Source organism: Stegostoma tigrinum, chromosome 37 (assembly GCF_030684315.1).
Source record: "Stegostoma tigrinum isolate sSteTig4 chromosome 37, sSteTig4.hap1, whole genome shotgun sequence".
Lineage (NCBI taxonomy): Eukaryota > Metazoa > Chordata > Chondrichthyes > Orectolobiformes > Stegostomatidae > Stegostoma > Stegostoma tigrinum.
This window is the reverse complement of record NC_081390.1, coordinates 16,524,738-16,551,795: the sequence shown is the minus strand read 5'-3', so window position 1 is coordinate 16,551,795 and position 27,058 is coordinate 16,524,738. Positions and strand designations below refer to the sequence as shown.

Sequence of the window (27,058 nt, the reverse complement as noted above, 5' to 3'; positions counted from 1 at the left end):
AAGGTTAGACAGAGAGTCACACCGCATTGTATTGCCATTCAAAGTGCTGGCAGTGAAGACATCACTGAGATGTAAAGCCTCCGCTTCCCAATGTCCGCCAAGGTGAACTTCCTACATCTTTATTGATGTTGGGGTGTAGGTGCAAACAGAAGAGCATGCTGTACCCATCCGGAACCTGAATGTCCTGGCATATTATCACTTGTCCCTTTTCCACTGGACATCTCACCTTGAAGGTTTCCTAGTGGCAAACACTTCCAAATAAATATATTCTTACATTCTTTATTTGTTCATAGGATGTTCAGGCCAGATACATTGCCCAGCCCTTGTTCCCTTTGAAGGTTGTGGCAAAATAATTCCTGACGCTCGGGTTCATAGAAGCCTAATGGTCCAGATGGGAAAAAGTAGCAGTCCAGAAAGGGTTTTTAGAAGGCCTATTGCACTCACCTTGCAGTGAATTTACTTTTTAAATGATTTTCCACGAGCACATGCCCCAGATATCCTTTCCTCCACCGGGTTTCAAGCATTTTTATTTAGCCTGAATTAAAGATATGATGACACACCCCCTGGAACTTGAACCCAGGCCTCATGACTTAGAGGTAGGGATACTATCAATTCACCACAAGAGTGTTCTCCATCAGTTTCAGTTATTTTAATCAACCTGCTCAGAATGCATGAGGTTTAATCTCCAACACACTTTAAGCATTGTGTGAGTCTTGGACTGAACATGCATGGTGCTTTTTTGAAACCTAATAACAGATGTGGATTGGGGGGAATGCATACTATACTGGCCTCAGCATTTACCTTTGGCTTCATCAAAATTTAACTGCCTTTTCCATTTAACAATTAAATATTTAACACTTAACATGATTTTTATTTTGGAATCATTGAATGGTATAACACTGAAGTAAACCATTGGTTCATCAACACCAATGTAGAGTTGTACTTCACCTAAATAGATCACTCAGTCTATTCCTACCCTCCTGCAAAGGTATCCTATTGAATGATACAATGCACTTAACCTCCGTGCAAACAAATACACTTGCATTTAAAGAAAAGAAAACAATCCAGGATAATCCACATCCTTACATGTTAGCTCTCTCAGTATAATATCTCCCGATTGTGCCCAGTCTATGTACCATTCTCATGACAGCAGAAAGCCCTTTTTAATCCCTTTCTATCCTTTTTCATCTCAGGATTCACTGTAGCAGCTGAGGACTTTGGGATTGTGAGCCACAAAGACAGAAATGTTGCTGGAGCTGTGTTAAGCAGCAGTCTTTCAGATCACCAGTGCTATGAGGAGCAGAGAAAATGTCACCCAACATTTGGATGCTTTGCTTTTTGTGTTTTGGAGATCTGTCTGTGACTTTCTGCTTGTGTCCTTCCCAATGCATCTGCACTTTCCAGAGTTACAGTGGTGAACTCATGACAAGGTATCTCAGCATTTCAACTTTGGCTTTAAATTAGGAGCGACGTCTAGTTCTTTTATGACTGAAACTGTATAATTGTATAATTGAAATTGTCCTTTCTGAGATTCCTCGCACTTAATTCATCATTTCCAAAGTTCAACATATTTACTTCCAAAGAGATTAATTTTGGCTGTGTTTTTCTAATTGATTTCTAGTGACTGTATGATGCAGCAACAGGCATAATATCAATGTACATATTTCGTAATGAGGTAAATTGTAGAATATTATTGCGTATTTTTGGAACTATTTTACAATGCTCAAATAAACCACAGAAGATAACTTTTCTGTATTCCAATTTCCTCAATATTTATTATTTAACATTGAATTTTATTCTACAATACAATTTTTACTCCTTATCTGCATTGTCTATAATAAAAGAAAATCTTAAATTTAAAATCGTATTTAATTCAGGAAATTATTATATAGTTCTTTGGTTGGTTACAAGCCTGAAGTCATTTCTTCCAAGCTGTCAACCTCATGAATTAGTATGTTATCAGTCAAAACATTTCCATCTCTTCAGAAAGTGAGGCTCCGTTATCTCTTCATTAAGATAACTTGCATTTTGATTCTTCTTCAAAGTGCATATTACTGATAAATACATGCATTACATTTGATGGTAAATGATAAAGTTAAGAGAAGGTAAAGAAAATTGAACTAGATTGTTTATTCAGGTGCAGTAAATCAAATGGAATATGTTAAAAAAATTTCTTTGAGAACGATTCTTGACTTGTCATTGCTGTTGCTCACATTTTTCAGCTGAAGTTAAATCAAGATTAGTACAGCTACTCCTAAGTGATAGAAGTACTTCCTATGTTACATTTCCTGTCATTCATGCCTCAGTAATGCTTGGTGTAAGAGAATATCTGTCTGCCCCTGGCTCTGAGCAGCAGAAGGGCTACCTGCAGAGCAGTGATACTTTTTGGACCAATGTTCTTCAGTAAGTAATGAAGCCAGACCAGTGCCAAATTTCAGCTAAGGCTGGAGTGAGAGCAACACCACTGGTATCGAGGAATCGGGAGGGCTAAATCAGTCAGGCGTCTTTTTCTTCCCTTCAGCAATAGAAAAATTACTGGTATGACGAGGATAACACGGCGTGAAGCTGGATGAACACAGCAGGCCAAGCAGCATCAGAGGAGCAGGAAAGTTTGACTTTTCGGGTCAAGACCTGCTCCTCTGATGCTGCTTGGTCTGCTGTGTTCATCCAGCTCTACATCATGCTATCTCAGATTCTCCAGCATCAGTAGTTCCTACTATCTGTGGTATGACGAGGACCTGAGTGTGCTCTCATAACCCTTGCTTTTCACAGTAGAACAACTGCCTGCCACTCACTGCCTAGACCGAATTACTCAGGCATATTACAGAAGAATTGATAACACTCACAGCGTCTTAGCAGTTTTCAAGAAAAGATGGGAGAAGTCTGGATCACAAACAAGGAATCAAATAACCAGCGACACAAATTACCATGTTGTTTTCTCTGCAGCTTAGAAGTTTGGTAAGTTGTAGCAACTAATGAATAATTGAACTAACAAGAGATTTTCTTTACTTTCAGGGCTGTGCTTTGTAATGATCCTGAAATGACCCTGATTCCAAACAATGTTCCAGCTGAAACAGTGAAACTAGTAATTGAGAAAACATTAATTAAACAAATTTCCACCCAAGCTTTCTCTTCTATCTCCAGTCTGGAGTGCCTTCGGCTGTCCAGTAACTCCATCAGCAGCTTCGACAGAACAAGTCTGCAGGGTGTGATTGGTCTGAGGGAACTTCATCTCGATAGAAATGCACTTGCAACTTTTCCATGGGAAACCCTTTCTTACTTGCCACAACTCTGGCTCCTTGACTTACATGGCAACGTTCTTCAATCATTCCCCAGCCAAGCAGCCACTTATTTCAGAAATATTACCTACTTGGATTTATCAGGAAACAGGCTGACTACCCTGTCTTCCAAAGTGATTTCAACATGGCTGACTCCTCCAAAGGTGCCCTGCGCATCTTCATCAACTAACAGTTCAAAACTTATCGTAGGTGAGAATGAAGAATGCCCTATCTTTTTTGTTCAGTAGAATCGTTTGTAAACAAACCCATCAATAATATTTTATTCCAATATAAGGTAAATCTTTAGCTGAATTATTGACATAAACCTCTATTAAAATAATACACTTCAATTGGTGATTAGTTTCTTCTTAATTTAACAATTTTGTAGAAAGCTGCAATGTCACATGTAATAACAGAAATGTAACATTCCTCCATGATATACTTGTTTTTCACCATAGCAAGTGTCTTTCTGATATACACTCACATCAACATCTTTACTTTGAATCGTTTACCATTACCCTGCAATTATTAACAGTAATTTTGGTTCAGCTCAATTATTTTACTTCCACCTACATGTTAATAAGTTGTTTTTTTTTTACTTCAAGCTAGTTGCCTTATTTTTGTTATCTATGAGTTTTAACCAATTGCTGGTGCAATGTGTTTTTAATTTGAGGTTATCCTTGTGTTTGCATAAAGCGCTGCTGAAACAAATGTCATACCTGGTATGGTGGCCCATAACAAACAGCAAGGGCAAACACCTCTGCAATGCAAAATAATAGGACAATATTGTGGTAATTATATACTCCACAAGCTTTATTCATCACAGTTCAGGACACCCCAAAGAATCTATCAGGACTGTGTTCAATTGCTGATACATAAAAACGTGTTTTGCAATAATATATGCTTTCCTGTACAGTATAACCAGTATATTCAGATTTACCACAGTGTAAATTAATTGGACTCCTAATTTCAAATATATACCTATTTATAGCGTTTCGCTTTTCAAGGATCTATCCTCAACAGAAGAGGGAATATACACGTAAAATCCATTAAAATCTCATACCCTTCCATGGCAAATGTCAATGCTTGCTGTTATTGTACTTTAAATTACAAATAAACAAATTGATATTATAAAATTAGCAACTTAAGACAACATTAAAAAAAACAGGTTGTATCAGTTTGTGTAGAATTTTAGTTGCTTCGCTTATTAATTCTTTAGGAACAGAAATGAGTAAATGAATATAGGGACCATATTATTAGTTTACTTAACCACCTTAAGACTCTGTGTTACACAACTTTCCTAACACAATAAGAAATAGGAGCAGATGTAGGCCATTTGGCCCCTTGAGCCTGCTCCACTATTTAATAGTATCATGACTGACCCACCCGTCCTCACACCAACTTTCTTGCTCTTTCCCATAACACTTTATTCCCCTCCTGATCATGAATCTATCTATCTCAGCCTTAAATATACAAAAGGACATTGTCCCACAACTGTCTCTGGCCAGGAGTTCCAAAGACTCAAAATCTTCTGAGTGAAGAAATTCCACCTCATCTCAGTCTTAAATTGGAGCCTGTTTATCACGAGGCTAAACCCTATGGTCCTAAACTCTCCCATGTGAAGAAACATCCTCTAAACATTTACCCGGTAGAGCCTCTTAAGAATCCTATGTGTTTCAATGAAATCACCTCTCATTCTTCTCAACTCCAGAGCGTAGAATCCCAACCTGTTTAACCTTTGCTTCAGACCAGGGATTATCCCAGTGAACATCCACCAAGCTGCCTCTAATGAAATTATATATCTTCTCAAATGAGGGAATTGAAACTGCTCACTTTATCCCAGATGTGGTCTCATAGGCACCTTGTACAGTTGTAATAAAAATTCCCCACTCTATACAACAGCCCCCTTGACATAAGGGCCAACAGTCCATCAGTCTTCCTGATTACCTGCTGCAGCTGTGTGCTAGTTTTCTACATTCATGTGCAGGTATCCCCAAGTCCCTCTGTGTAATAACTTTCTGCAGTTTTTCCCATTTAAATAATGTTCTGTTCTTTCGCTTTCCCTTTCAAAATGAACAACTTTGCATTCGTTATGCTTCGTTTACCAACTTCTCGCCCATTTACTTAACATATCAATATCTCTCTGTAAATTCTCTGGACCCCTCTCACAACCTGCATTTCCAGCTAATTTGGTATTCTTCTGTTGTGTTATTTGTTGGTGTGTGGTGGGGGAATAGAATATTTAATCATACAGGAACTTTAGTGGTTTTCAGGTGATGAGTTTGCAATTCTCAAGTAATGTGGAAATGAGAATAGTGCAACTGAGCATGGTGTTCCCTGCCAGAGTAAATATCAGCTTGGTTTTCTGCTTCTTATTAGTGTTTTGGAAAAGACACAAATGCGCACTTGGTGAGGATATCACAGAAGTTGGCTGTTACCCTCCACAGAGTAATATTTTACTGAGCCTCACTTCATGATGACTGATTGATTCCTTGGATTGCCATAAGCTGTGGGATCATACCCTTGGATAATACCTCACATCGAAACTACACAAGAGCTGAAAATCATACTGTACAGTCAGAATCAACAATTAAAGAGTGTGTATTTTGCATATTTAAAATAAATATGTTCCAAAATGGAAGAATTTATATCTAACACAGAACATAGAACATCACAGCGCAGTACAGGCCCCTCGACCCTCAATGTTGCGCCAACCTGTAAAACCAACCTGAAGCCTGTCTAACCTACACTATTCCATTATCATCCATATGTTTATCCAATGACCATTTAAATGCCCTTAAAGTTAACGAGTCTACTACTGTAGTAGGCAAGGCACTACATGCCCTTACCAATCTCTGAGTTAAGAACCTACCTCAGACTTCTGTCCTATATCTATCACCCCTCAATTTAAAGCTATGCCCCCTCATGCTAGCCATCACCATCCGAGGAAAAAGGCTCTCACTGTCCACCCTATCTCATCCTCTGATCATCTTGTATGTCTCTATTAAGGCGTCTCTTAACCTTCTTCTCTCTAAAGAAAACAGCCTCAAGTACCTCAGCCTTTCCTCATAAGACTTCCCCTCCATATCAGGCAACATCCTGGTAAATCTCCTCTGCACCTTTTCTAATGCTTCCACATCCTTCCTATAATGTGGCGACCAGAACTGTACGCAATACTCCAAGTGTGGCCGCACTGGAGTTTTGTACAGCTGCAACATGACCTCATGGCTCCGAAACTCAACCCCTCTACCAATAAAACCTAAGTTAGAACCTAACAGATTAGATTCATAATGTTTTTGCAGTTCTTCACCTCAATGAAATATACACTTATTCCCTTCAATAGGACTACATGACAACCCCTGGGAATGTGACTGCAGATTGTCAGAACTGGTTCATTTGGTCCAGACGAATAATTCTACTACAGCTTTGATGGACCCTGGATTAATGTGCTCATGGCCAGAAAATCTCTCTGGATCTCTAATCAGCAGCATCAAGCTAAAAAAGTGCCAAAGTCCAACAATTCAAGCTGCGGAAAGTAAAATAACCACAGTCATAGGAAGAATTGTCTCTCTATATTGTGTTGCTACAGGGGTTCCCATCCCTGAAATTAGCTGGAGTAGACTAGATAATATCCTGTTGAATGGAACAGGTGAGTCTCTGGTCACTGAAGTCAAATAAAATCATTTTTCAACTGGTTTTTAGTTAAAAAAACTAAACTGTGATACTAGGGAAGCATCAAGGTCCAATATGTCACAACTTTTACTTTCTTACACTAAATCTCAATAAACAGTGTTTGGTAACCTGTCACTAAGGGGGTTGATGCATTGATTATAGCCATGATTATGGGGAGGCAATGGCCTAGTGGTATTATCGCTGTACTGTTAATCCAGAGACCCAGGCAATGTTCCAGGCATGGCAGATGGTGGGATTTGAATTCAATGAACATTTGGAATTAAGTGTCTAATGATAGCCATTAATCCATAATCAATTGTTGGTTCACTAATGTCCTTTAGGGAAGGAAACTGACATCCTTACCTGGTCTGGCCTACATGCAACTCCAGACCCACAGCAATGTCATTGACTCTTAGCTGGCCTCTGGGCAATTAGGGATGGGGAATACATGCTCGCCTAGCCAGTGATGCCCTCAACCCATGAATGAATAATATTAAAAACGCCAGTATGTATATTGAAAAAATATAGATCAAAAATAGATCTCATGAACTATGTGGGCATGTTACTGTAACCAAAAGAGAAGGATCTAGCTTCAGATAGATTTAAAACATTTAGATTTGCTCTTATAATTTAAAGTTGATTGCCCCCCCATAAAATATTGTCATCCATCTAGTTGTCCATCTTATATTGCATAATCCATGTGTTTTATATGTCCATAAACACTGCATTACTTTAAAATTCACTTCAGAATGCTTCTGACAGGCAAATGTTCATTTTTTTCTGTTCCTGATAAGCTTTTCCTTTACATTAAACTTTGATATTTCTTAGATTAGCGCAACTAAGTAGGATTAAGTTTGTAATTTCTTGTAGGGGCATTGGAACGTGAATAGGACATTCATGCTCATGACTAATTTGTATCTTAACTCTATCTACATATCTGGGTTCCAGAACTCTTAATTCACTTCCTATAGATTGCCTGCAATAACTTGTCTGTTAAATGTTGTGAACTATGTAAGCTATGGCAGTTAATCAAGGTCCTGAAATTCTGTTGTGTAAAGCAATGTACATTAATATGAAATCCATCTGTCAGTCATTTGTAGCTGCCTTCTTGATATGTCTTTTTAAGACCACTGTTCAAGAACTCACAACTACCTTCTCAAAGACAATTAGGGACGAGCAATAAATGCTGGTCCAGCCTGCAACACCCAATTCTGTGAGTGAGTTTACTAAAAACCCCAATTAGTAGGTGGATTGAGGTGGCACATTTAAGCTATCATATTGGCTGACTGACAGGAAACAGAAAATAACTCCAGGAAGGTTTTTAGTGAAAGCCCCCAAGGCCAGTGTTGGGAGTTTAGCATTTCCTGATAAATATTAGCTTCCTAATTATGCAGTATATAGGGCACAATTTCAAAATTCACAAATAATATGGAACTTGAAAGCATTTAAACAATGAAGGAGATCATGTTGTAGTGTGCAATGTGATTATGTTCAACGTGGAGAATGTGGGGTGATAGAGTTTGGTAGAAGAACATGAAGAGCCAATATAAAATAAGGGAAATAACACTAAAGGGAAAATAAGAGTAAAGGGTCCTGCATGCAAATACGCACAAATCATAAATGTGGCAGGAGAGGTTGAGACAGCAGGAAATAGAACATCCAGTATATGAGGCTCTATTAAGGGGGCATAGTGTATAAGAGTAAGGAAGTTATATTGAACTTATGTAAGACACTAGTTTGGCTTCTGCTTAAATATTGCGCCTAGTTCTGGGCACTGCACTTTAGAAAAAAACGTGAAGACATTGGCGAGTGCACAGAGGAAGTTTACTGAAATGGTTACAGGGACAAGGGCAATTATGAAGATGCGTTGGAGAAACTGGCACTATTTTGCTTGGAAAAGTGATGTTAAGAGATCACTTTGAAGTATTCAAAATCAAGACAGCTCAAGACAGAGTAAGTAAAGAGAAATTGCTCCCATTCATGAAAGGATCGAGGATGGAAATGGAACAGATTTAAAGTAATTAGTGAGAAAAAAAACAAAAATGGTATGATATGACAAAAATATTTTTCTTGCAGTGAGTGGCTAGGTTCTGGACTCCACTGTCTGAGAGTGTGATGGACACATTCAGAAGGGAATTAGATAGTTATTTGAAAAGGAACAATGTGCAGAGTCACCGGGAGATTGCAGGAGAATGGCACAGTGAATCGGCCATTTAGAGAGCTGGCACAGACAAGATGGACTGAATGGTGTTCTCCCGTACTGTAATAATTCTGTGATTGATCTTGAAAATTTATAATGCCAATCAAAGTACAATTGTTCGTAGCAAATTTTAGCCTTCAAGACAGAAGAACCCATCATGACAAGCAAGTCTTTTTCTCTCTTTTAAGATTATTTTGCATCTGTACTGGAGAGTTGCAAAATCTGTCAGCCATTTCTCTTGACCACACAGATTGATGAGGAAACACAGCAGGCATATTTAAATAGTTTAAATTATTAATCCAAAGAAAACACTATGTTTTTCTATCTCAAATATAATGATGTATGCTGCAACTATTGTGTTTTACAGTGATGCAGGACAATTCTCATGAGAGATTAAAGTGGTCTACACTCCATCTATCAACTGCATCCCATCAGGATTCTGGAATATATTTGTGCAGAGCTAATAATCTGGTGGGTACATCAAATGCTTCGATTTCTCTTCTCGTGGTGAACTCTACCATTGCACTGGCACCAATCAGAACCACATCCAAAAGAATGTGCCTCATAAAAATGAGGAAACTAATGGCCAGGTATGTGAGTGCATTGAGCACCACAATATCACCAAGGGAGTTACGAAGGAGCTCTCATATTATAAATGGGACTGATTACTTTCTCACGTGTAACCACTGGATTAAACCAAATGAAGAAGCACCAGAAATTGTTTCACAGAGCATGGATCCTCCACAAGTCAGTGGCTTACGGGAAAGGCGAAGAAGTGTTGATGATTCTGACAATATTACATCCATTCCTTCTTCAACACAGCCAGAAGCAGACTGTCTGGTCAGAACTGTAAGAGTTTTAGGGGGCACCTATCATAGTGTTTCCCTGGCTTGGAGATCTCTAAAGGCTACAAACATCACAATTTTTAGCATTCTTTATACCACTTTTGGAGAAAGGAAAATGCAAAGAATAAATGTAGGGCCTGGAAAGACCAAAATCACCATTGATGGCTTAATGCCACAGACCAAGTATATTGTTTGTATTTGTCTCAAAGGTCTCATTCCCAAGAAGGAGCAGTGTGTGATTTTCTCCACAGATGAGGTAGCAAATGCGAGTGGGACTCAGAAACTTATTAACCTGGTGGTGATCACTGTGGCCTGCGTTATTGTGGTCCCTCTTACTCTCATTGTCTGCTGTGGAGCCCTGAAGAGGCGCTGCAGAAAGTTTCTGATTAAGCCGCCAGAAGACAGTTTCCAAAATGACTCGTGCGTCACATTTGAAAGCCTGTCAACAGGACCCAAGCCCAGCAGCACTGAAGGGGAGTATCGGACTCGCCACGATAAAGATGAGTCTAACAGACTTCTGTCACCAAGATCTAGTTTAGACTCTGAAGAAGCAACAAACAGTGAAGTACAACAGCATGAGTATTTCTGCTGATCTACCCATATCCACTTGGACCAATCAAACTTGTTCATCTAAATGGCCATACCTTTAAAAAAGAAGCTAACTTCTTACCACTTCTCCTAACAAATAAGCCAATCAAATCTAAGCACCATACTCCAGAATTCCAATCTGGACAATGCAACGGCAGAAAGTTTAAGGCAACAATAAACCATGATCTGTGTGCTCTTTGTGAAGGCAATACAGTTTAGAAGAAATTTTAGGAATGGTGCATCAGTTAGTATTATGGCCTCTTTCACCAGGGTTTGTAGAAAAGTGCAACTATAAATCTCATACTCAACACTGCATTTTTTGATTGCAAATTTAAGATCAACAGAATATCACCTTCAAGAAATCAAAGACTTTCCATTTTGGAGAGTCAGTGTCAATATCACACATTTCTAGTCAAATACTGTATAACACAGCCCGAAGCTGAATGAATCTCCTTCCAGTCGACTCCAACACTGTGCCTCAACCTCACCTGTACCATAGGATCTTTCTCCATATCCCAAACCAACCATCCTTGGACCTGCTTGCGTAACATTTCTAGATAACTATATGTTAAATTGATCCAGATCATATTATGAACATTACACTCAACAAAGGGTGGTATAACCCAACCCATTTGAACTTGTTAGTGAAAGTCCAATCTCTAGGCTCCTGCTTCCCTGCCCATATTAACCCCTACACTCATTCATTGCTTAATTCATTTGAACATCCTCCTACATTCTGTAAGAAATAAGTTCCATTCAATACATCTTCCAAACAATAGATATAAGCTTTTCTTTATCCTGTTTCTATATCACATTATGATGTTGTTTCAGTGTTCTTGTCTGCATGCCTTGGCTAAGAAAAGCTTTATGTAGCAGAATAGATAGCAAGAGTTTTAACATTACCATTGTACTTCTGTTGCATGACAGTTGTGTGTTTCGTTTATGTTGTTATGTAACAATTCGGTATGTGGATGATTTTCAAAAATGCTTACTGCTTTCTTTTGTACAGTTCTGTTGTATTGATGAAAGAAATTATTTTGAAAGTGCATTTTATAATTGGATCAGAACATTTGAACATTTGCTGTTCAGCTAACCCACACATATCATCTGTACAATAAATGTTAGAATCCCAGTAATATCTGAAACGAGTGGTCCTCTTCATTGAAATGTTTAGCTTGTTTATTACAGTACGAAAAATGGAAAGTCTGATCTTCAAACAACTTTGTGCAGAACTATGCCAGTTTGGGTAAAATATTAATTGGGCTGTTTATCAGCAGCAACTCCAACTAACTGAAACCATGCTACATGTAGTGTCATACAGAAAGTTCTCTACTCTGAAGTCAGACTGAAATAGTACTGAAACTAAAGACTAAAGTTAATATAATCGAAGCACTTTTGCCAATATTACTTGGGAACTTATGAACATAGGAACAGATAGACTTCAATACACCCCTTGTGCTTGTTCTGGCAGTCGGTGAGATTGCCTCTGATCCAACTCCATTTGGTCATCTTTTCCCCTTATTCCTTAATACGTTTGGTTAACAACAAGCTAGCACTAACAGATTTAAAATTAATAATTGAACCATCACTAATTATGCAGAGTTCCAAACTTCTGCTACCCTTTGTGTTTTGAAATTTTCTGAACTAAAAGTTCTCTTAAAAGCAGTCTCAAAAATTTTAAAAGCAGACTAGAATCCCTTTCCCTCAACTCTCAAACCAGCAAAAAAGTCTCATCTGACTTATTCTATTCCTCTTAATACATTGAAAATTTGGAATGAAGCAATTCCTTCATCTTTTAAATAAAATGGACTACAATCCAACAACAATGTATTACAAGTTATGCCAGGGAAGGAGAACTATAGCATGGGGAAACTGGAAGGATTCAAATCTCTCAAAGAATAGAATGCAACAAGGAACTAGATAGGGCCAGAATTTCTGAGGAAGAGACAGGGAGGTGATAAGCAACATATGGAAAAACCTCTTCCTATTTATTTCAGAATCCCCTTCCCCTCCCCCATTTCTGAAGAACGGTCTCAACCTGAAACATTAGCCTTCCTGCTCCTCTGATGCTGCTTGGCCTGCTGTGTTCATCCAGTTCTGTACCTTGCTATCTCAGATTCTCCGGCGTCGGCAGTTCCTACTTTCTCTGTAACAATTTTAACCCTACTGCGAAGCCTCTTCTAAGGATGTCTACCTTAAGGTTGTTACCATCCTCCCTCTGGAAAAACCTCTCCCTATTTATTTCAGAATTCCCTTCCTCTCTCCCATTTCTGAAGAAGGAGCTCAACCTGAAACGTCAGCTTTCCTGCTCCTCTGATGCTGCTTGGCCTGCTGTGTTCATCCAGCTCTACATCTTATTATCTTATACTATACGACGCATTGGGCAACGGTATAATTCTTTATCTTCATCATTTTTGACAATATGTGACATTGGGTTTGTACATGTTTCTGTAGATTATGAAGCAGAATGGATACTTCTACTGGCAAACCTCAGCTATCACAGCAGACATTCCCAGCCAAACCCAAAAAAAATTTAACCTTACCAATAAATGCTGCATCATAAGTCAAGCTTGTAAAAGATTATAACAATACTAAGCAACTATTTTAAGCTTTCCTGGCTTTTGTGTAGGTATAGGACTCAAGGTATTCGAGATTCAAACATTTTTCTTGGTACTTTTTTAAAACCTCCCCAATTGATTTCAACACCTTCTCAAATTCAGACAAAGTAGGGAGAGTATTTTTAATGAAGCTGAACGTACGGCAATATTTTCTTTTAAGAAATGAACTGTTATGAACAATGATAGTTGCATCTTTGTATTACCAAATACTCAGGGCACGAGTAGACCCAGAGTTTAGAAAGTGGGAAAACAATTCTGAGAACATTTCCTGAACATAAAAATTCATAGCTTCACTTTGCCCAATGCATTTCCCGTATTTCCTTCTCGGAGTATTTACTGCTTCAGAGATAGCAAGAACTGCAGTTGCTGGAGTCAGAGTCGATACACCGCAGAGCTGGAAGAACACAGCAGGTCAGGCAACAACAGGGGAGCAGGAAAATCGACGTTTCAGGCCCATACCATTCATCAGGACTAGGGAAGGGAGCTGGGAAATAAATAGAGGGAAGAGGTGTTGGCCTGGGGAAGGTAGGTGGGATGGTGATAGGTGGATGCAGGTAGGGTTAGTGGGGAATGGTCATTGGGAAAGGTGGGACAGATAGGTGGGAAGGAGATGGAAAGGTAGTTTCAGATCAAGGAGTTCGGGATCATTGAGAGGGTTGGGCATGGGATGAGGCTAGGGTGGAGAGATTTTGAAACTAGTGAATTCTATGTTTAGGCCATCAGGCTGTAGGCTCCCAAGGTGGAATATGAGCTGTAGTTCATCCAGTTTGCACGTGGCATCATTGTGGCGCTAGAGGAGGCTCAAGATGGACATATCACCAAGGCAGAGGGAAGGGGAGTTAAACATTTGGCAACCAGAACATGTTGTGACTATAGCGTACAGATTGCAGGTGCTCTGCAGATCTGTCACCGAGTCTACATTTGGTCTCACTGATGTTGAGGAGGCCACATTGAGACAAACGAATACAGGAGACCAGATTGGAGGATGTAGCCAGGTGAACCCTGTCAGAAAAGGAAAGTTTGTCTTGGGCTTCATATGGAGGTGAGAGGGGAGGTGTAGGGGCATGGGTAACACCTCCTGAGGTTGCAAAGAAGGGTACCTGGTGTGATGGAGTTGGTGGGGGTGTGGAGCAGACGAGTAAGTTGTGGAATGAGTGGTCCCTATAAAAGGCAGATAGAGGGAAGTATCTCTTTGGTGATGGGGTTGGATTGTAGGTGGTGGAAATGGCAGAGGATGATATGCTGGATGCGGAGGTTGGTGGGGTGATATGTGAGGACCAGGGGGACTCTATCTTTATTTATGTTGTGGGAGGGTGTTTGAGGGCATCTGAGGCCAAAGACAAAGTTTCCAAACTAACCATTTAACTCCCCCTCACACTCCCTGAGTGATATGCCCATCTTGGGTCTCTTCCAGTACCACAATGATGCCATGATCGGTTTTACCCATTTTGGGTACATGCTCATTGAATTTTGAAGTTTCAGTGCTGTCTCAAATCCTTCATAAAGACTGCTGTCTACCGGATGCTGCTGTCAATTGAATTTCTTAACAGTTCCCATTTTCTGACCTTTTGCGATAAACATGCTTCCAAATTTGAAGAAATCTACTCATAAAGTTGCACCACAGTAATGATACATTAAGGTATAAGGCCGCAAGTAATCAATAGTATTACAATAAACAAAGAACTGTTTAAACTGAAAGAAAAACTGAAATTGCTGCAGAAAATCAGCAAGTCTAGCAGCATCTGTGGAGAGAAAGTAGTTAAAGTTTCAAGTCCAGTTTTTAGTTGCTTTAGTTCAGCTCCTCTGGAGTATGATTACAATATGTTTCTTATTTCATTCATTCATGGGATGAGAACATCATTGATTTAGTGAGTATTTATTGCCCATCCCTGACAGCCCAGAAAGCAGTCAAGAGTCAGTGGTATCACTGTGGGTCTGGAGTCACATGGAGACCAGACTAGGTAAGGATGGCAGCTTCCTTCCCAAAAGGAAGAGCATTCTATAAAGACCATGAGTGAACCAGATGGGTTTTTCCTGACAATGGACATTGGTTATGATTAGGCTCCTAATTCCAGATTTTTATTGAATTCAAATTCCACTATTGGCCTTGGTGGGATTTGAACACAGGACATTACCTGGGTCCATGGATTAACAGTCTAGCGATAATACTACTAGGTCATTCCCTCCCTTTAATTCACCTGATTTTACAACCAGTGTGTAACATTCTCCGGAGGAATCCTTATATTTGACTTTCACGTACATGTCTGGCGGCTTTACGCTTTCTCTGCCTCCTCTGTAAAAGAGCATCCCAATATCCTGACGTGTGAATAACTCTTCTATAGAGGAACATTCAATGTTTCAGCGTGGGAACAGCCAGGAAAGTTAGCCTTAGTGTAGCTGGATGGTGAACAGAGCGAGTGGCGTGACACTCCCCATTTCATTTTTTCACGCCTGCTGACTGAATTTCTCTAACGCGGAAGGAAAAGCGTGAGCAAACGCTTGAAGAGGTCTGGCACTGTGATCTCTGCGTTCTGGAGCCTGACTGGATCGCGGACTGAAGAATAACGGTTTGGAAATTAGGAATTTCCCAGTTTTATCGGCGCTTCAATGGCGCGTGTCCGATTACAGCCGAGTCCAGCGCTCCAAGAGATAGTAGGAACTGCCGATGCTGGAGAATCCGAGATAACAAGGTGTAAAGCTGGATGAACACAGCAGGCCAAGCAACATCAGAGGAGCAGGAAGGCTGACGTTCCTAAAGAAACGTTAGCTTTTCTGCTCATCTGATGCTGCTTGGCCTGCTGTGTTCACCCAGCTCTACACCTTGCTATCCCAATGTTCCAGAGATGAAGTGAATTGTTCTAAGCCGCTAAAACCACTACCTAAAGTTGAAATTACAATCGGGATTACATTCCAAAAGTACTTAGTTAACTACAAAGCGCTTTGGGAGCTTTTTGACTTTAGTTAGCGTTTGCAACAATTCCTAAACATCTCCAAAAAGGAACTAATATTATAGAGAATAAACTGTCAATAATACGATTTCATAATTCTGTTACTGATCATTCGTATCTTGTTCCGCTTCTGTAGAAGGATACACTATAAATAATGTGCATGTATGTATTGATTAAAGCAAAACTCTGGGGATGTTAGAAATCTGAAACAGAACACACTGGTGAAACTCAACAGGTCTGGCTGCGCCTGTGGAGAAGGGGACAGATTTAACGTTTGTTGTCTAATATGACTCTTTACGACAAGGATATAGCCCCCGTCCCTCTGATCGCATTTATCTGAAAGCAGGTCACCGTAACGTACATTTGAAAAACGAACAGGAGCAAACAGGTACGGCTTAGAGTTGAATTTAGCAGCTTAGATTTATCGTATTTATTTCAGATTAAAGCTAAGAAGTCGGGATGAATTTCGTTTACAAATTGCTTTTGTAACACCTCGATTTGTAATAATCGACTAAAATAAACACTGATACATTCCATTAAAATATGCAATCGGATTCGGTTCTGAGGAAAAAGGCCAGTTTTCTCTGGAGAATGAGAGTGGGACTTTATCATGTTTTCTCTCACACATCTTGCCATCCGCCCAACCCAAGGTTGCGTCAGGCAGGATTACCGTTGATGTGATTCGATATAATCCCAAACTGTGGACTGGTCTGGTGTGAAGCCAAACGCTTTGCCTGCGTTGAAGCAACCATGGACCTAATTTGGAATATGTTCTGTCTTCTCCTGGTCTGTTGTACTAAAGCAACAGTTGCTTCCTGTGTGTCAGAATGTTCTTGTAGGAATGACAGCTTTGGAAGGTGAGAGGCAAGTTCATGTTATTATCTCAATGCCATTTCTTGAGATTTGCCGTACCTTTTTTTTAAACAAAGGGTAGTTCGTAAAAACGTTTCTTTTCGCTTTGCAGAAGTTTGATCTGCATGCCTTCCTCTTTGCAAAGAATACCCGAGGATATCCCACTCGACGTCAGAAAGATCCGAATCGAAAACTCCCATCTGGCAGAATTACCTCGCGGTGCATTCTCCAGAATCCGTGCCTTGGAATACCTGTGGCTGAATTTTAACCAGATCGCACTCATGCATGTGAAGAGCCTGCAACATTTGCACCATCTGTCCGAGCTGAGGCTGCAAGGGAACAAACTGCGTTCAGTACCATGGACAGCTTTCCAGGAATGCCCAGCTTTGAAGATTCTGGATCTGAAGCACAATCGACTGGACGTCCTTCCAGAATATGCGTTGAGATATCTCACCAACCTGACCTATCTGGACATATCCTTCAACCAGCTCACGGTGATTTCTCGAGATGTGTTCTTGAACTGGCCGGTTTATCAGAGAACACAGCAGCCTCGGGATCAGGGGAGCAGTAATTCCAACGCGGTACTGTCTCTTCATGATAACCCCTGGCTCTGTGACTGCCGCCTTAAAGGCTTTGTGCAATTTATCAAATCCATCAGCCCCCGTTTGATTTTGATGAATTCCTACCTATCCTGTTCAGGCCCGGAGTCCAGGGCCGGGAAATTTTTCTACGAGGTGGAACTAAAGAGTTGCTTTAAGCCATTGGCAACGGCCGAGATCACGAACGTCAGCGTTCCACTTGGAGAGGAGGTTCATTTATTTTGTGAGGCAAAAGGAAATCCTACCCCCACGGTGTGGTGGACAAATGGTGGGAAGATCATTCGGAAGTTTAATGGTATGACCAACAAGCTATTGTCACGATCTGCAAGTTAACTTTTTGTTTGCATGTACAATATCAATTAAAACTGTGTTCAGAAATGAAAGTTTACGAAATTTTTATGAGACAGCTTTGAAACTAACAGTTTGGGTTACAGAGTACAAAAAAGATACATTAGTGATCTATAATTGAATTACATTAAGCTTATTTGTATAAATAATGCTCCCAAATCATTGGTAATGAATAATATTGTCACACTTCCTGTAATTATCATGTTTACTTCCTGTCACACGTCGTCCCATTTTATTGCTAATAACCAGATTGTTATAAAACAGCAGACGGGACAACTCACCAGGTGGAAAACCCTTAGATTTGCAGATATAGCTATGTAAATTTCATATGCCATATCAATGCAAACTGTAATTTCTGGGTCTGTAGTGAGCTGATAGAATTTACAGAATTAAATTTGTGCTCAGTGAAAAACTGAAGCACCAAAACATATGGCTACCAAGATCATAGAAGTTGAACTCAAATCATTTTGGACTATCTTCATCCAGGAATTCTTACATTCCCAATCATAAATTGATTTGTCAGAAAAGCAGTTTACTCTTCAGTGATTTTGCTGTTCTGATCCTAGGCTCCATTGAACTCATTGATAGCATGAAAACCAGTAATATTATAATAACATATAGCACTGCTGCCTCACAGTGCCAAGGACCCAGGTTCGAATCCACCCTTGGGCGACTGTCCTTGTGGATTTTGCACATTCTCCCTGTGTCTACAAGGGTTTCCTCCGGGTACTCCGGTTTCCAAAGATGTGCAGTTGAGGTGGATTGGCCATGTTAAATTGTCCATAGTCTTCAGGGAGGTGTAGATTAGGTGGGTTATAGGGGGATGGGTCTGGGTGGGATGCTCTGAGGTTCAGTGTGGTCTTGTTGGGCTGAAGGGCCTGTTTCTACACTGTAGGGATACTATGAATATTCCCATTGGTCCAGTGGCTTCCAGTAATGCAATATAACATGAAATAAGTTGAGAAAAATTAGAGTGTGCTAATGCCTAATATTGAACAGATTTATTAAACATTTATGATGCTCTCTAACTGTTTTCAAGCCATAGTACCATTGTGTCACTGAATTCACTTAGAGTCATTGTTGTAGAAATGTATAACATGGAAACAAACTCTTTGGTTCAACTTGTTCAGGCCAACCAAATATCCTAAATTGATAGAGTTATAGAGTCATACAGGGCAGAAACACTTTGGTCCAACCAGTCCATGTCAAATATAATCCCAAACTAAACTAGTTCCACCTGCTGCTCCTGGCCCATATCCTTCCAAACCTTTCTTATTGATGCATCTATGCAAATGCCTTTTAAACATTGTAATTGTACCCGCATCATCACTTCATCAGGAAATTAATTCCACATGTGAACTACCCTCTGTTAAAAAATTGCCTCATGTCTTTTTAAATCTCTCTTCACTTGCCTTAAATTGTGCCCATCATCTTGAAATCTCCCATCTTTTGAAAAAGACAATTAACATCCACATGTCTCATTATTTTATCAGGTTACCTCTCAACCTCCTACACTCCAGTGAAAAATGTCCCAGCCTATCTAGCCTTTTCTTATAACTCAAACCTTCCATGTGGCCATTTCGGAGACATGGATAGAGCAGGGTCAGGAATGGATGTTGCAGGTTCCAGAGTTTAGATCTTTCATTAAGGTCAGGGAAGGTGGTAAAAGAGGGGGAGGTGTGGCTTTGTTGGTCAAGGACAGTATAACGGTGGCTGAAAGAATCTTTGATGAGGACTTGTCTACTGAGGTGGTATGGACTGAGGTTGCCGAGGAAGGTTTGTCGACTGAGTCAGTATGGGTGGAAGTTAGGAACAGCAAGGGAGCAATCACCTCACTGGGGATTTTCTACAGACCCCCAAATAGCAGTTGGGAGATCGAAGAATTCATTCACCGGCAGATTGTTGAAAAGTGCAAACGTAGCAGGGTTGTTGTTATGGGTGACTTCAACTTTCCCAATATAGATTGGAACCTCCTTAGTGCAGACGGTTTGGATGGAGCCCTTTTTGTCAGGTGTGTTCAGGAGAGTTTCCTTATTCAGTATGTGGACAGACCGATGAGGGGAGAGGCCATTTTGGATTTGGTGCTCGGCAATGAGCCAGGACAGGTGTCACATCTCGTGGTGGGAGAACACTTTGGTGACAGTGGCCACAACAGCCTCACATTTACCATAGCCATGGAAAGGGAAAGGAGCAGTTACCAGGGGAAGATATTTAGCTGGGGTAAAGGAAACTATGACACTATCAGACAGGAGTCGGGAAGTACAGATTGGGAGCAATTGTTCCACAGAAAGGGCACAGCAGATATGTGGAGGCTGTTTAAGGAGCAGTTGTTGCGAGTGATGTATAAATTTGTTCCTCTCAGACAGGTAAGAAGGGGTAAGATTAAGGAGCCTTGGATGACGGGTACAGAGGTGCTTCTGTCAAAAAGAAAAAGGCAGCGTACATAAGGTGGAGGAAGAAAGGGTCTAGCGCAGCTTTAGAGGATTACAGGCTTGCTCAGAAGGAGCTCAAAAGTGGACTGAGGAGGGCCAGGAGGGGGCATGAAAAAGGCTTGGCAGGCAGGATTAGGGAGAACCCAGGGGCATTTTACTCATACAAGAGGAATAAGAGAATGATCAGGGAGAAGGTAGGGCTAATCAGAGATAGCTTAGGGAACTTATGCGTGGAGTCTGAGCAGATAGGGGACACCTAAATGAGTTTTTTGCTTCGGTTTTCACAAAGGAAAGGGACATTGTTGTGAATGAGAACTTTGAGGAGCAGGAAAACAGGCTTGAACAGATCAAGATTGAGAAAGTTGATGTGCTGGAAATTTTGGCAAACATTAAGATTGATGAGTCCCCAGGGCCAGACCAGATTTATCCTAGGTTGCTCCAGGAAGTGAGAAAGGAAGTTACTAAGCCGCTGGTGAAGATCTTTGCTTCCTCACTCTCCACGGGAGTCGTACCGGAAGATTAGAGAGAGGCAAATGCTGTTCCTCTTTTCAAGAAAGGGAATAGGGAAATCCCTGGAAATTACAGACCAGTCAGTCTTACGTCTGTGGTCAGCAAGGTTTTGGAAAGAATTCTGAGGGATAGGATTTATGACTATTTGGAAAAGCATAGTGGGATTGAAGGGAGTCAGCATGGCTTTGTGAGGGGCAGGTCATGACTTACAAATCTTACTGAGTTCTTTGAGGAAGTCACAAGATAGGTTGACGAGGGTTGAGCAGTGGATATGGTGTACATCGACTTCAGCAAGGCATTTGATAAGATTCCCCACGGCAGGCTCATTCATAAAGTCAGGAGGTATGGGATACAGGGTGATTTGGCTGTCTGGATTCAGAATTGGTTGGCTGACAGGAGGCAGAGAGTGGTTGTAGATGGTAAGCATTCTGCCTGGAGGTCAGTACTGAGTGGTGTCCCACAGGGCTCTGTTCTTGGGCCTCTGCTCTTTGTAGTTTTTATAAATGACTTGGATGAGGAGGTTGAGAGATGGGTTAGTATGTTTGCTGATGACACAAAGGTTGGAGGTGCCATTGATAGTATCGAGGGCTATTGCGGGCTTCAGCGAGACATTGACAGAATGCAGAGCTGGGCTGAGAAATGGCAGATGGAGTTCAATCTGGATAAATGCGAAGTGATGCATTTTGGAAGGTCGAACTTAAATGCTGAATATGGGATTAAAGGCAGGATTCTCGGCAGTGTGGAGGAACAGCGGGATCTTGGTATTCAAGTGCATAGCTCCCTCAAAGTTGCCACCCAAGTGGATAAGGTTGTTAAGAAAGCATATGGTGTTTTGGCTTTCATTAACAGAAGAATTGAGTTTAAGAGCCGCGAGGTTATGCTGCAGCTCTACAAAACTCTGGTGAGACCACACTTGGAATATTGTGTCCAGTTCTGGTCGCCCTATTATAGGAAAGATGTGGAGGCTTTGGAGAGGGTGCAAAGGAGGTTTACCAGGATGCTGCCTGGACTGGAGGGCTTGTCTTATGAGGAGAGGTTGACTGAGCTCAGACTTTTCTGTCTGGAGAGAAGGAGGAAGAGAGGTGACCTGATCGAGGTATACAAGGTAATGAGAGGCATGGATAGAGACTTTTCCCCAGGGCAGGATTAACTGCCACAAGGGGTCATAGTTTTAAGGTGTTAGGAGGAAAGTATAGAGGAGACGTCAGAGGGAGGTTCTTCACCCAGAGAGTTGTGAGCGCATGGAATAGTTTACCAGTGGTAGTCGTGGAAGCAGAGCCATTAGTGACATTTAAGCACTGCTGAACATGCACATGGACAGCAGTGAATTGAGGGGAATGTAGGTTAGGTTATTTTATTTTTGGATTAGGATTATTCCATGGCACAACATCGTGGGCCAAAGGGCCTGTACTGCGCTGTACTTTTCTATGTTCTGTGTTGTAGACTTGGCAACATCCTGGTAAATTTCTTCTGAACCCTCTCTGGCTTGATAATATCCTTCCTTTAACTGAGCAAGCAGAACTGGACATAACATTTAGGGAAAAGCCAAGGACCAATGTCCTGTACAACCTGAACATAATGTCCCAACTCCTACACTCAAAGGACTGAGCAATGAAGACAAGTGTGCCAAATGCCTTTTTTAACCATTTTCTCTATATGTGATGCAAACTTTCAATAATTATGTACCTGCACCCCGAGGTCTCTTTGTTCTACAACACTATCCAAGACCCTACCATTGATTGTTTAAGTCCTTCTCTTGTTTGTTGTACCAAAATGCAATATGCCCCATTAGCCAGCATTTGGTACATATCCATCTAAGCCCTTCCTAGTCTATACCAACCCAGATGCCTTTTAAATGTTATAATTGTACCAGCCTCAGCCACCTCCTCTGACAGCTTATTCCATACAGGGACCACCCTCTGTGTGAAACAGTTGTGACTTAGTTCCTTTTTGAATCTGACCCCTCTCATCTATGTGCACAGTTTTGGACTCCCCCACCCTGAGTGTACCCCTAACCTTGGCTATTCATCCTATAATGCCACTCATGATTCTACAAACTTCTATAAGATCACCCCTTATCTTCCAACACTCCAGGGAAAATAGCCTCAGTCTATTCAGCCTCTCCCTAATGACCAAACCACCAACCCTGGCAACATCCATGTAAATCTTTTCTGAACCGTTTCAAGTTTCACAACGTTTTGTCTCTAGCAGGAAGACCAGAAATGAAAGCAGTATTCCAATAGCAGCCTAACCAATGTCCTGTACAATTGCAACATGACCTCCTAACTCCTGTAGTCAATGCACTGACCAATAAAGGCAAGAATACTAAATGCTTTCTTCACTATCCTGTCTACCTGCAACTCCGCTTTCAAGAAACTATGAATCTGCACTTCAAAGTCTCTATGTTCGGCAACATTACCATTAAGGGTGAAAATCCTGCCTTGATTTGGCCTACCAAAAAGCAACATGGGATAAGTTGGCTGCCAATCTCAAGTCAATACAATAATTTCATGTGCACAGAAACAGATTTCACAGCTTCAGTCAGGATTTGGAAACTTTGCAAACTTTTAAGTACATTAAGCTATTTAATGTACTTAACCTGACCTATTTTAATTCCAACCAGGATACAATTTTAAAAGTATCCAAACAATTGATCGGAGAATTTGGATAGTTAATAAATTAGCATGTTTGGATGTGTTCTAACCTGCTCCCTCATGACATTATAAATGAAACTAATAAGGTCCAATCAGTGAACTTACCCAAGTTTTTGTTGCATTCGGGGTGAAATACTGTAACAAGTCATGTAATGAGTACAAAGTAATGAACAATTGCATTTATATAATGTCTTTCACAATTACAAGCCATACCAAAGTACTTTGCCGTCAATTAAATATTTTTTGATTTGTAGTCATTGATGATATGTAGGAAATTTTGTGCCTAATTTAGTTACAATAAATTCTCATAAGCAACAATCTTATAACACCAGATCATCTGCTCTTATCATGTTGATTGAGTGATAAATATCGTGCAGGAAACCAATAGAATTATTCTCATGCAGTTTGTCAAAATAATGCCAAGAGGTCATTTCTGACTTGGGGAACAAATCCTCAATTTAACAACTTTTCTGAAAAATGGATCCTCTGACAGTTCAGCATTCCCTCAGAAGTGTTCTGGAGTGCCAACCTCGACTTTTTCGGAGGGGAAATTGCTGGTCCATATAAATTAAGACATTTTGGGCTGTAACCTTTATTATTACCTTTGTGCTTATGGTGAGATTTTATGGTGAGATTATTAAAGAATCATTACAAAATTAAAAGAGTATTTTGCATTATTAGCTATGGAAATTAACTAATTTCATACTTTGAGCTGACTATGGTTACATAAATTTGGTATGCTTTTCAGTAGCATTGGTTAACCTCATCCCTTTCCTCATATCAATTTTGACTAAATATCTCCTAAATGTCAAGATTTTTTGAAATATTTTGGTTACTTACATTACAAATATGAAATTTTTATTATTAAAGGAGATACTTGGCCCATAATTTGTGGGATGCTTCACTGCAGAATTATTTCAACATCCATAATGATACCATTTAACTGCCACATATATCTTTGTTGCATGTATATTACCATGCTAGGTGTGGAAGCGATTATTTGGTCTTCTGTTCCTCAGTATTGACAGAATTTGTGTCTTTCTCAAGTAATTTCTTATGGTACGCTAATACTTTTAACTTCGATTGATTCGCAAATCTTTATTTTAATTACAGTGTCTGTCACAAATATTAATGAAGAGACAGTAAAGTCAGAATTGGTGATTCCATCAGCTCACAGTATGACTGAAGGAAGTTACATCTGCATTACTACCAACTATCTTGGAAACTCATCCGTGCAGATCCTGGTGAACATTTTAACTTCAGAAACTTTACCTGGCCCATCATCCTTGTCCCCTACACCTTTGGAAGAAGAGAATGTTTATATTGATGTTAGGATTGCAAAGCAAACAGTCTATGGCATAACACTAGAGTGGTATGCAGCAACTCAGAACCCTGCTGAGACTTGGTACACCCTGCACTTTGGGAAATTTGAAGACACTAAAAAGGAAATGATTTATATTGGACCAGGAGTAAATACTTACTCTGTTAATGATCTCTTCCCAGCAACAAAGTACACGGTGTGTGTTACACTGAGGAATCAGCCTCCAAAGAGAGGTCAATGCATTATATTTGTTACAGGCAATGACATCAGTGAACTGGAGCAAAGGGAGAAACTCATTCACATTATAGTCATTGTTTGTGCCATGGTTTTGACAGTACCAGCTGGAATGTACGCGTGTACAACAGAGACACGTTTCAGCTGCTTTGATAAATGCAGCAAGTTTTGTCGAAGACAAAGACGAGAGAAAACACTGAAAACAAGAGCACAGGATGTCACCTTTGACAGCCTGCAGACAGGTAGCGACGCTGAACTCTGTAACAGAAATTCCAAAGAAGACAGGAGAAGACGTAAAAAACCAGAAGACAAAGCCCACAAGGTCAAAACAGAGCACAAAAATACAGATGAATTATATTAAACAGAACTGATATTTGATATGCTTTAGTCAAAATTTATTTATCCACCAGTGAATATTTTGTAATTGGGGGTGAATGCCCAGACTACATTGAACATCTGTTGGCAATGTGGCACAGTTATTGTGGTCCTTGTTAAAGCATCTGTTATTGCCATTTACAGATACATTCTAGGCATTCAGATTGATAGTCACAAACAAGAAGAGAAAAAATCTTAGCTGATCTCTGGGGGAATTAGAAGTGTTGCCTTTAGGAAAAGTGGAGGGAGAAGGTGGATACAATTTTATCAGGGTACGTGGATACGATAAAAACTCACTTTAAAGTTTTGTGTCTAACGTTTGGAATTAATATTGTAAACTAATAGAGACACTTACATCAAGCTGGAAAGCAGAGAATTGTCAAGTTAATTGGAGAATGGGTTTCCCTCCAGTAATACCAACTAAGGAACAGGAAGATGTGGGATGAAAAATGCACAGCAGTGTCACTGATGAGGGTTTGTGGTTATAACACAATAGGTTTACACACACAATTTCTGTAACGAGAGTGGGCATAGAAATTCATAATGGAATGAATGCACATGTAAGATTTTTGATATTATTTCTAGGTATATTCATTGCATATTAATATTTTCTATCAAACGATTTACTTCACTACTGCCATTGGATCCTGTTTCGCTTAGCTTGTTTTCACAGAAAGCCAGTTTGTCAAATGCAGCTAGAAGGAAATTAATTCAAAACACAATCTTACTTTTCCTAGTTAATGAAAAATATTCACAAAGATGAGAATTTCTGGATATTTTATGGTTGCTCAAGATTAGCAAAATAACTATCAAAATCAATTGTTAATGGTATAGTTGTAAATTATCAAAGTACTGTATTAATAAAGATGGTCAGCAGTTGAAAAAAAAACTTATTCATGCTACTCATTACATCCTGAAGTGCATTGTTTTCAACAACTCAATTTTTGGGTAAGCAAACTAATCATAGGAATAAAATCATTTTAGCACAGATCCAAATAAAGGAAAAGACCTTCTCAGCCAGTGGAAGGACAATGAAGCAGAAAATAAACTATAAAGGATCAGTGATAGAGTCTGACAACTGCTAGTGAGTATAGAAAATAGTATAGAGCAAAGGGATTGATATGAATCACTGGTAATTCCAAGATCAAGAACATAAAGCAGTTAAGATGGTTGAATAGTTTTGGTTTGCTATAAAGCGAGAATGATGGAATTGGTGAACCCATGTTCATTCGGGATTTCAACAAAAAAGCAATCAAGATAACTTAATCTTAGTCAAGAAAGCAAGGCAAGTAAAAGTGTCACCTTTTCTGGTTGTTAAATTGTGCGAAAGTTTAATCTGCTTGGTTTATCAGCACAGAGATAATCAAGGTGGATTTGTGATGCCTTCAACAGTGGAATAACTAAGCAAATTTTCTTTCAAACAATTACAGGCAAAGTACAATGGGTGAGGTACTACATCGTTTCTGGTAGTATGCACCAGTAGAAAATCAACTTCTTTAGGAACCAAGAAGGGAAATTTTGAGAAATGATAACATTAGTCTGATTGTATATCTATTGGTGGTGGTACATAAACATTTTTAAAAA

At 39.9% G+C, this 27,058-nt stretch overlaps 2 protein-coding genes across 7 annotated transcripts; both read left to right on the top strand.

Annotated features, from left to right (window-relative positions):
* Positions 1–1,207: 1,207 nt before the first annotated feature.
* lrit1a (leucine-rich repeat, immunoglobulin-like and transmembrane domains 1a) lies at positions 1,208–11,715 on the top strand. Of its 2 annotated transcripts, XM_048563693.2 has the most exons (4): positions 1,208–1,430; positions 3,016–3,488; positions 6,622–6,927; positions 9,518–11,715. In XM_048563693.2, exons 1-4 carry the CDS (start codon positions 1,309–1,311, stop codon positions 10,585–10,587), a joined length of 1,971 nt encoding a protein of 656 aa, XP_048419650.1. In that variant the 5' UTR covers positions 1,208–1,308; the 3' UTR covers positions 10,588–11,715. The 2 variants fall into 2 exon arrangements, with proteins under 2 accessions (XP_048419650.1, XP_048419652.1); XM_048563695.2 differs by lacking the exon at positions 6,622–6,927.
* Positions 11,716–15,429: 3,714 nt separating this feature from the next.
* lrit2 (leucine-rich repeat, immunoglobulin-like and transmembrane domains 2) lies at positions 15,430–26,344 on the top strand. Of its 5 annotated transcripts, none has more exons than XM_048563256.2 (4): positions 15,430–15,768; positions 16,800–17,006; positions 17,114–17,895; positions 24,658–26,344. In XM_048563256.2, the coding sequence occupies exons 2-4, from the start codon at positions 16,900–16,902 to the stop codon at positions 25,458–25,460; spliced, it is 1,692 nt and encodes a 563-aa protein (XP_048419213.1). In that variant the 5' UTR covers positions 15,430–15,768; positions 16,800–16,899; the 3' UTR covers positions 25,461–26,344. The 5 variants fall into 5 exon arrangements, with proteins under 5 accessions (XP_048419213.1, XP_048419211.1, XP_048419214.1 ...); XM_048563254.2 differs by having other exon boundaries at positions 16,589–17,006; XM_048563255.2 differs by lacking the exon at positions 15,430–15,768 and adding an exon at positions 15,977–16,537.
* The last annotated feature ends 714 nt before the right edge of the window (positions 26,345–27,058 follow it).